This window comes from Euprymna scolopes, chromosome 20 (genome assembly GCF_053919585.1).
Source record: "Euprymna scolopes isolate OS-2025 chromosome 20, ASM5391958v1, whole genome shotgun sequence".
Classification (NCBI taxonomy): domain Eukaryota; kingdom Metazoa; phylum Mollusca; class Cephalopoda; order Sepiida; family Sepiolidae; genus Euprymna; species Euprymna scolopes.
In genome coordinates, this window is record NC_136501.1 from 82,607,422 (window position 1) to 82,618,148 (window position 10,727).

General features: G+C 33.9%; 1 protein-coding gene across 2 annotated transcripts in view; it reads right to left on the bottom strand.

Annotated features, from left to right (window-relative positions):
- LOC145241499 (serine/threonine-protein kinase 33-like) overlaps positions 1–10,727 on the bottom strand; it is a 306,331-nt gene that overhangs the window by 102,347 nt on the left and 193,257 nt on the right. For both annotated transcript variants that reach the window (XM_080104517.1, XM_080104518.1), the window contains exon 6: positions 7,020–7,102. In XM_080104517.1, the coding sequence (XP_079960643.1) occupies positions 7,020–7,102 (83 nt within the window). The remainder of the gene's footprint in view (positions 1–7,019; positions 7,103–10,727) is intronic.

Genomic DNA, 10,727 nt, shown 5'->3' on the forward strand with positions numbered 1-10,727 from the left:
GTCTCTAAGTTGTAGTTTTTCGGATAGCTCTCCACTTCTTAACCCAATGACCAGCCTGTCTCTTATTTGGTCATTTTTGTGTGGAAAATCACAGTTTTCCGATAGTTCGTGAAGTCCCTGAATAAATTGTTCTATCGATTCGCCTTCCCTTTGTGTTCTGAGGTGAAATTTTGCGCGCTCGTGCATAATATTTTTTTTCGGCATGAAAATATCTGTTCGGCGTCCGGTCCCATACAATACACAAGCGTGCTAATTTGTGTATCGGGCGACTCTTCATATAATTTTGTCGCACTCTGAAAACGTTGAAATCGCTCTCGCCGTGTCCTCCACTGGTTCGGTCGTGTAAAGTCAAAACGCTCTGGGGGCTGAAGTCTAAACATATTTTTTTTTGAAATAGTTGACGTTAATCCTTTTTTTTTTTTTTCGTTATAAGGTTTCCTTACCCAAAGAAAAAAATTTATCCCAATCTGACACCATGTTTCGTCGGGTACCTGTAATTTCTATGCTCCCACATGGTGACCGCTGCTACTACATTTAAGAGGAGGAAGGAAAGAACCAGAAACGCGTCCATTCACATCAAATACTTTATTTAGACTCCCCCTGATATTAACCAAGGGCAAGTAACTCTTTATTATTACACAGTGCCTGTGATGTTCTAAGCCTTTGATTGATGGTTTCAATGTAAAGAATAACTTCCCCAAAGCAAGGATAGATAAGAAATGTTAACTATTCTTCGAACACACCTCTTATTCTGTATTTATTTTATCTACTTTTACGTTTCCTGTCGTCTATATTGCTTTTTACTCTTGTGTACTTTTTATTAAAATTGACTTTTATAACTAAAAATATAAATCGGATAATACTGTGCAAGGGTAAGATTCCTTTGTGGTAACTGCTTTTATTGATATTTCATAAATACTTTTCGTTGTATTTGATTTTATTTTGAATTTTTAATTTTCCAGATTGCACATCGTTTTTAAAATGGCTAGTGCTTCTGCGACTAAGAAAAAAAGAAGGTAAATGAAGAAGGGCGAGTGTTTCAAGAAAAATGGGAACTACAGTATTTTTGCACAGAAGTGAATGGAAATATACATTGTTTAATTTTCAATGACCATATTTCTACGCTGAAGGTGTATAACCTGCAAAGACATTATGAAACAAATTATTTGTCTTATAATAAATATGAAGGCCCCATGCCTGTTTCAGTACTCAAAGAATTGGTGGTTAACTTGACACAGCAACAGGCCTTTTTTACAAAAAGTCAGAAAGTAAATGGTGCTTCCGTTACTGCAAGCTATGAACTCAGTTGATTGATAGCGATGCATGGGAAATCCTATACCGAAGAAGATTTTGTCTTATAAAAATGGCCGAAGTTATGTGTCTGGAAAAAGCACACTTGTTCAAAAATATTTCCCTCACCAGAAACACTGTTGCTGAACGGATTGATGAAATATCAAGTGATTTGAAGCAACAGTTGAAAACTGAATCATTAAAATTTGAACAGTTTTCAATTGCAATTGATGAGACTGTCGATATCACTAGGATAGCACAGCTTTCGGTCTTCATCAGGGCCTGTGACAATAAATTCAACATTTATGAAGAACTGATTGAACTAATCCCTATGCATGACACTACAACAAGCTAGGACATCTTTGAGAATGTTGAACGGGTTCTGCATGAATATGATTTAGATTTGAACAAGCTTGTATGCTTGTCTACTGACGGTGCAGGAATATGGTTGGCAGACATAATGGTGTTGCTGCCAAGTTACAAGCAAAAATAAAGAATTTACATCCGAATTTGTCATTTCCACATTTCCACTGTATTATTCATCAACAAAATTTGTGTTCAAAGATTTTAAAATTGGATCATGTGCTTATTTTAGTCATAAAGACAGTGAACTATATCAGAGGTCGTTTTCTCAACTACTGTCAATTCAACCAGTTGTTAGAAAATATGGATAATCAGTTCATCAATGTTCCATTCTACACAGATGTCCGCTGGTTGTCATGTCACAAAGTGTTGAAAAAATTTTATTTGTTAAGACAAGAAATAATCACTTTTTTGGAGGAAACACTGATGAAATGAAAGTTGGCTCCAGGATCTGGCTTTTGCCGTGGACATTACAGCACAATTAAATGATCTCAATTTGAAATTACAAAGTAAAAGCAAACTCATCACTCAGTTGTATGATGACATCAAATGCTTCATTACAACGTTGAGAAGTCACAAGTCTCAAATGAAAATTTAATAGTACTAATATTAAGTCAGCACTAAGTTTTGTCAAGTATGACAATCACCTGGAATCATTGTCAAAGAAATTTCAAAAAAGATTTCGTGATTTCTCATATTTTGAGCAAGAGTTTGCATTATTCACAGCGCTGTTTACTTTTGATGTTACTAAGGCAGACAAAAGCCTACAAATGGAACTGTTAGAAATGCAGCCAAATTCTTTACTCAGAGCAAAGTATTTTGAAGTGGGAATACCTTCTCAGAGAACTAGGTTGACTGATAAACACTTATCTTCTCTTGTAAAGTTTGTAAAATACACAGAAACTTCAACCAGACATGCCAAAGCTTGTCAAGAACAAGAGGTGTCAAACGTCAGGACAAAACACGAAACATGTTTGAGTACTTGATAATAAATGTTCATTTTGAATTATTATAATTATGTGCATTTGTTGCATTCAAATGTTGGCTATGTATGTTGCTTTTTAAATTTTCGTTATATCGAAATAAAGAACAGATTTATATGTTATGCTAATTTCCTTTGTTATATTCTTTTGTTAAACTACAAGTACTTTTGATTTGCATTCTGGAATATGACCAAACTATTGCATGTTTCTAAATTACCGGTAAAAGAAACATATTCAGCAATGATTTTTATTTAACGACTTTAATTAATATTGTAGGGGTGCGGCCCTCATGCCAACACAAACTGATTCCTGTGGCACCGAGGGGCCCTGGGTTTGACATACCTGTCTAGGTGTTTTATGATATCATGGACATGAGGAGGGATGATTTTCTGCTCTATAAGTGTGACTTCTGTTTGCAAAGAGAAATTTGAGAGAAATTAGGGAGGGAGTGGTTTGTGGTGTCTAAGGTGAAGTTGAAGGCAAATCACCAGATAAACAGGACAGCTTTCTCAGTCACTATGCAAGCGACCTCATGGTTGTTAATCTGTGGCTATTGTTGATTGTCCATTATTCATCACACTATTATAAATTTTCACGAAATCGAAAGTTCCTATTTTCCGCAACTCAATATATTTCCTGGTTATGGTATGCCTCCTCTTGGCTCCGATTATTTCAACCGTACAATTATTTTTAGCTTCTATAAACTTTTGTCGGACGAATTGGCAGAATGCATGCTGCTTTTGTGCAATGGCAGCTGCACAATTTGAAATTAACCATTGGGGGGAGTGGGGTTTGCTATAATACTTCCTTGTAAGAACATGTGCTTCAATGCTTGCTCTGCACCATTCAGTTGTTTAATTGGCACACTGTTCAACATATATAACAAGATAATTCAGTTGTTTAATTGGCACACCGTTCAACCAATATAACAAGATAATTCAGTTGTTTAATAGGCACACTGTTCAACCAATATAACAAGATAATTCAGTTATTTAATTGGCACACTGTTCAACCAATATAACAAGATAATTCAGTTGTTTAATTGGCACACTGTTCAACCAATATAACAAGATAATTCAGTTATTTAATTGGCACACTGTTCAACCAATATAACAAGATAATTCAGTTATTTAATTGGCACACTGTTCAACCAATATAACAAGATAATTCAGTTGTTTAATTGGCACACTGTTCAACCAATATAACAAGATAATTCAGTTGTTTAATTGGCACACCGTTCAACCAATATAACAAGATAATTCAGTTGTTTAATAGGCACACTGTTCAACCAATATAACAAGATAATTCAGTTATTTAATTGGCACACTGTTCAACCAATATAACAAGATAATTCAGTTATTTAATTGGCACACTGTTCAACCAATATAACAAGATAATTCAGTTGTTTAATTGGCACACTGTTCAACCAATATAACAAGATAATTCAGTTGTTTAATTGGCACACTGTTCAACATATATAACAAGATAATTCAGTTGTTTAATTGGCACACTGTTCAACCAATATAACAAGATAATTCAGTTATTTAATTGGCACACTGTTCAACCAATATAACAAGATAATTCAGTTGTTTAATAGGCACACTGTTCAACATATATAACAAGATAATTCAGTTGTTTAATTGGCACACTGTTCAATCAATATAACAAGATAATTGGCCATTTGGTACACAATCCTCAACTACTATGGTTAGGAATAGGCCTAGAATTGAGGTTTGCTGGTCATCCCGATCTGGAAGGCAGGTCGAGAATATGACTGTCTGTGTTAGGGAATAAGATATAGAGAAACTATATGTACTGCTACCAGCTGCATCTGTATAATTTAAGAAACCACATGAACTATTGTGCTGGACATTAACATCCCCCAAAACATGTACCTGGTTAGCGTTAGTATCTAAGAAAAGTGCTGCATCTATAGTGTCTACTTTTGATAACTGAAATTGAAAACGTTGCATGTCTCAATATTCGAGTGGACATTTTTATAGAAGAATGTGCATGTGAAATTATGTGTATAAAAATATTTTATGCTATCATTAAGTTGCATATTTGTAATGTACACTGCATTCCTTTTCTGAAAGGCTGAGTGTTTCTGTAATCTAATGTTATAATTTTTTGCGCTTTTTTTCAGATGAAAAAAAAATTTGGATGATATAATTTATTTGATCCAGCACTACACCCTCACCAGGAGAAACCACTTCTCAGTTTTAGATCCTATTTTTCTTCTTTTCTTTAGTGCCAATGGTTATGCAGCACTGGTGTCATCATCTTCCCATAAATGCTATCAGTCAAATCGATCTTTCAGCCACCATCAACAACTGATTTGTGATGCCATTGCATTATGACGTCATGATACTACCCGGCATATGATGCCAGCACCATCTTCCTCACTCCCTTCTTTCACCATCCAAAACTCACATCTTCTTCCAGTTCATATCATCCCTCTTCAGCCATATCCAATGTTTTCTGTATTGTTTCCTGAAGATCTTTCATCAATTTTCTCAATTGTTACAGTAAAAACGACACCAAAAGTAGGTTTACAACCGTTCGTTCCACGTTTCCTTTTGCCTGAACAACCAAATGATGAGAGTTGATCTTCCACCCTTTATCTTGACATTCCTGTACTAACTCTTCATATCTGATCTCTATCTGATTTCTGGCAGCAGCAAATTTTCTTCCCAAGTCTCAAATTCACTATATTCTCATATTTTGAAATGGAACTATATTTGTAAAAATAACAAAACACTAATGAGCATAAAAAATAGAACGAAAGGTCAAAGTGTCTAGAAAAATCTCAAGTGAAGGAGTTGTTTACTCTGTAGGAAGAAGTTGAGGAAAAAAATGTTTATTTTCAGCTGTTGAAAGTGTAAGTTTGTGTGTGACACTGTGTTAGTTCAGTAGACTTAGAAGTGTGTGTGATATGTATGCTTGCATTTGTTTTATCAATATGTGTGTAAATTTGTGTGTAAGTGACTAGTTCAAAAGTGAGACAAGTAGAATTTAGTCTGTATGGCGATTGTGTGAACTTGTGTGTAAATGAGATCATATGTGTCTCATGTGGTATGCTCCTCGGCACACTGGCCTGTGACCATGATGTCACATCAAAAGGGGTGAAGGCCACTTTGCAATAAGTTTTAGTAAAAGAAAATTTATTTTCAAATTAATCGCAAGAATGATGATAAGGAAGTGAGAATCTTTTTATTTTCACTTTTCTCAAGGAGTTGGGAAATGTTGAAATAATACTCAAATGTGGCAAGTTTTTTTAAACAAAAACTTACTTTTAAATCAAGCATGAGAGTTGCTACTTTTCTCACAATGTTGAGAAACATGAAAAGCTAATGTTATGATATAGAGTAATGGCATTTATCAGGTTGTATTTTTATGTCAACAGAGTCTCCCCGATGACTGGTAATAAGATGGACCATCTGCCTTGCGTAAGCTACAAAACAAATTTAACTTTTACTATAATCGAAATGAATAGAAAGTAAAGAGTTGATATAAAAACAACTTTATAAACAAACAGGAAATATGGTAGATTGAATTCAACACCAGTCACTGAAGTTAATCACTTATTTGTATGAAGAAATACATCAAACTGATGATATTGCTTATTAAAATAGTAAGTAACGAAATCAGAGACGAATAAACAGAAGAACCATATATCACTGTGGATGAGACGATTAGGCAGAGGTTGTTGATGATTAATTAACAGCCAAAAGACACTTCCCGTGGTTAAAATTTTGATAACGATTATACAAGGAGGAATTGTGGTTAATGCAATTTAGAAAACGTATTTATAATTATGAAGATCAATCCCAAACCCAAAAAACAACTGGATGTTTTTATATTATGTGCAAAATAATAATAATGATTGAATATCTTTGCTGAAAGAAACTGCTACTGTCTAGTTGAGAGTCGATACTGATAAAATAGCATTCAGTACTACTACCAGTGCTTTTCATACTTTAACATTGTTTTTTATATCAAAGTTTGATTAGGAATATTAAATATTACAATTATGAATGTAAAAATATGAATGTTACCAAAATTTTCACTTTTTTAAGTGATGAACTCTAATTATTTTATTATTAATTTGTTACACTCTCTTCAAACAGATACAAAATTTATCTCTCTAAAAAAAATTGTTATATGTCCTTCAAAACGTTGGCTGGCCCAGAAGCGGATGACTATTTTATGTTAAATTTACATGCAAAATGATCTGCCGCTTTCTAAAATAATTATTTTGCTTTTTTATTTTATTTTGAGTCTGTTTACCTAAAAAAGTAGAATCTCATTGGTGGGGGTGCAGAAATAGCATGGGGTGTAGTGTTAGAACTTGACCAACAAAACATTCAAGAAACTACTGACCTTAATGAATAAATGATCGTTACTATTTAATGGGTTATTACTCAAAAGAATATTTGACAATTTCAAGTCTCGGTGCACAATGTCTGCAAAATAAAACAAAGAATTTCAAAGTTATTTTTCTTCAAATTACAAAAGTGGAGATAAATTGCCAAACCTTTCAAAAACATCAAAAGAAATCAATCAGAAAATTTTACAAGTAAATCAAATGATCTCCTCTTAATTATACTAGCCACTAAGATAATACACTTCTGAATATAATAGAAGATATATCAAAATTTGACCACATGTGAATGTAGAACCAAATATTCTTTCCCTTTCGGGTCTGATTAGTTCTCTATCTTTGTCTAGTTTTCACAACTCAGACATTATTACCGTCTAATACCGTTTATAGTCATAGTCTTCGTTTTAATGGTTATAACTATGTGTTTCCAAATATTCTCACACTAAATTGTATTTATTCATACATTGCTAACTCATATAGCTCTCTATTTATTTACCCTGACAATACATGTATTTTTGTATTGTGTATTGATGTAGACTTTTAATGTAACTATTCTGTTAGTAACCCATTATAATTTTTGCCCTTTGTATAAATTATGTTCCTTTTCAACCCTCATATGTTTGTCTTTTATGCAAATTCAACCATTTCTTAATACTCGTTTTTTTTTGCTTTTAGATTCCAAGTTTATGTCTACTAAAAGAATATCATGTGCAAAATGGCGTCCACCTATATGGAAATAAGTCTTAAAAATGTGATTGCTACAAAAAAAAAATTGAAAAATAATCTATCTATCTATCTATAAAAGTGAAAGTGTTTGTCTGTCTGTCTGTCTGTGTACATTTCCCTACACAATAACTCTGTCAATTTTCAGTATACAAACTCGAAATTTGATATATGGGGTACAGAGATTTTGGAAAATTTTTGTAATCCGTTTTCGGCTAGGAATTTGGCTGTTAAGCGGTCAAAATTCAATGATTTGACCATTGAAAACCCTACCAAACTCCTCCGCCAATTTTGGGTCTAAACACTTGAAATTTTAGATATAGGTTTCTTGGACATGGATCTAACTTAATAACTTGATTTGAACCCAAACAATAAATGTTAAGGGGTCATAATTGGGGTCAAAGTTTGAAAAGAAAATTGACCTCTGTGGTCTCTACCAAATTACTTAGCCAATTTTTGTTCTAAACATTTGAAATTTTAGAAAAAGTGTATTAAGACATATGGCAAGCGTTTAAATCATTTTTTGCTGAAAATTTGGCTTACAAGGGTCAAAGTTCAAAAGATTTTACTTTTACTATCAAACTATTAAGCCAATTTTGGGTCTAAACATTTGAAATTTTACATAAAGGGTATTTAGACATGCAGCAAGCTTTTTCATTAGTTTTTGAGCGAAAATTTGGCTGACAAGAGGTCAAAGTTTACAGAGTTGACCTTTGCAGACTCTACCAAAATCCTCCGCCAATTTTGGGCCTAAACACTTGAAATTTTAGATGTACTGTACTTGGACATGGGACAAACATTTTAATTTAATTTGAGTCCAAAACAATAAATGTTAAGGGGTCAAAGTTTGGAAAAATTTGAAGTTTGCGGTCTCTACCAACTTTTCTCTATAGTAGTTAAGATAGCCTATTATATAGAAAGGCATCACCATACATATTTTTTTTTTTTACATAGGCATCACCACTTATCAAGGCCAAGAGGCCACTCAAGGATAAGGGTTAAAGAGTGTACAGTAGACATTGGACAACATAGTAATCATTAGTAATGAAAATTTGGTAAATTTGATAACTTATATAGAACGGCTCATCAAAAACTTATTTACGTTAGACTTGAACACAACCATATTGTAGTAGCCGGAAAGCAGGAAAACGGAAGACAATTCCACAGGCGTGCAGTTCTAAGAAAGAAGCTTTGTTCATGGAATCTACGTTTAGGTTTAGGCACAGATAAAGAGTGGGGGGAATTATTGATTGTGTGTACAGCTAGACGAGTGTTTCTTGTGAAAGTTTGGCAAGGGGGGACCATAGATTGAAGCTCAGTTGAACACTTTCCATGAAAATAACGATACATCAGAGACAAACGCGCAACATCTCTTCTGTGAGATAGAGGTTGCAGGGAAGAGAAAAGGACATCTCCTACGAGGCTACGAAGTCTATTTTGAACTCTATCAAGGCAGGACAAGTCCTTTTTAGCAGCTCCTGCCCAGATGTGGCAACAATATTCCATCCTTGGACGTACCTGGCTTTTATATAGATAGAGAATAGCATCAGCAGTGAGATATCTACCGGATCGATAGAAAGATCCCACCATTTTTCCAGCGGCCTTGGCAACAGATTTGATGTACGTGTTCCATTTAAGATCAGGAGTAAAGGTCAAGCCCAGAAGCTTGTCAAAACTTGAGGCCTCCTGAAGATGAGAGCCATTCATTTCAATTGATGCCAGATGTGGATCAGAATGTTGATGATGTAAAGAGAGAAGCTTGGTTTTAGATGCATTAAAAGTAACCAGCCACTCCTTTCCCCATTGTACTACGTGCTCAAGATCAGAGGAGAGAGAATTGGAGAGAACTTGGTCGTTTACTGTCTTAGATGTGCTACCATAAATGGTAGTGTCGTCAGCATAAATGTCTACAAATGATGTAAGGATGTGATTTGGAAGATCATTAATGTAGATCAGGAAAAGAGTTGGGCCCAGAATGAACCCCTGAGGGACACCGGCATTAATACTGTGAGCAAATTCACACTTTTTAATGTATACATATGCACAAAAAGTTATGAACAGTACATAGGGCCTGAGCAAAGCCGGGCGGAACTGCTAGTATATAAAGTATTTGTCACTCTTTTAATTGCCTGAAGGATAAGGGTTAAAGAGTGTACAGTAGACATTGGACAACATAGTAATCATTAGTAATGAAACTCTTTTAATTGCCTGAAGGGGTGGAAATAGCATAGGATAGTTTATAGGATAGTTTATTGTTGTTATTTTTGTTATCAGTACTATTGTGTCATAGTTCCTAGTTAAACTATGGACCCTTCCATCCTTGTGTGGTTTTACAACTTTGACATGGTTCTCATCAAACACACTTCTTGAGACTTTCTTTATTGATCGTAAATATACATTCTAAGAAATCACCAAAGGAAATAAAATTAATATGTACTCGTTTATTCATATACAATGCAAAAAAAAAAAAAAAAAAAAAAAAAAAAATGTGTTTTCGATTTTGTTTGGGAAAATTAACATCGACTTTTAATGCAGCTTTCCCATTAGCAAAAATGCCTCTTACCCCAACCCCTCCAATTTTATGTACATCGGATTTCTTCAACAAACTTATGAGAATAAATGCATGCGTGTCGTGTATATATATATATATATATATATATATATATATATATATATATATATATATATATATATATATATACTAGCATTTCAGCCTGGCGTTGCCGGGGTGTTTGAAGGTGTATGTTGAGCAAAAAAAAAAAACAAAAAAACAGTCAATCTTTTAAAAATTTGATTTGACCCCTTAACATTTATTATTTTGGGCTCAAATCAACATAATGAGTAAGATCCATGTCCAAGGAACCTATATCTAAAATTTCAAGTGTTTAGACCCAAAATTGTCGGAGGAATTTGGTAGAGTTCTTAAAGGTCAAATCGTTGAACTTTGACCCCTTAACAGCCAAATTTCTGGCCGAAAAGGAGTT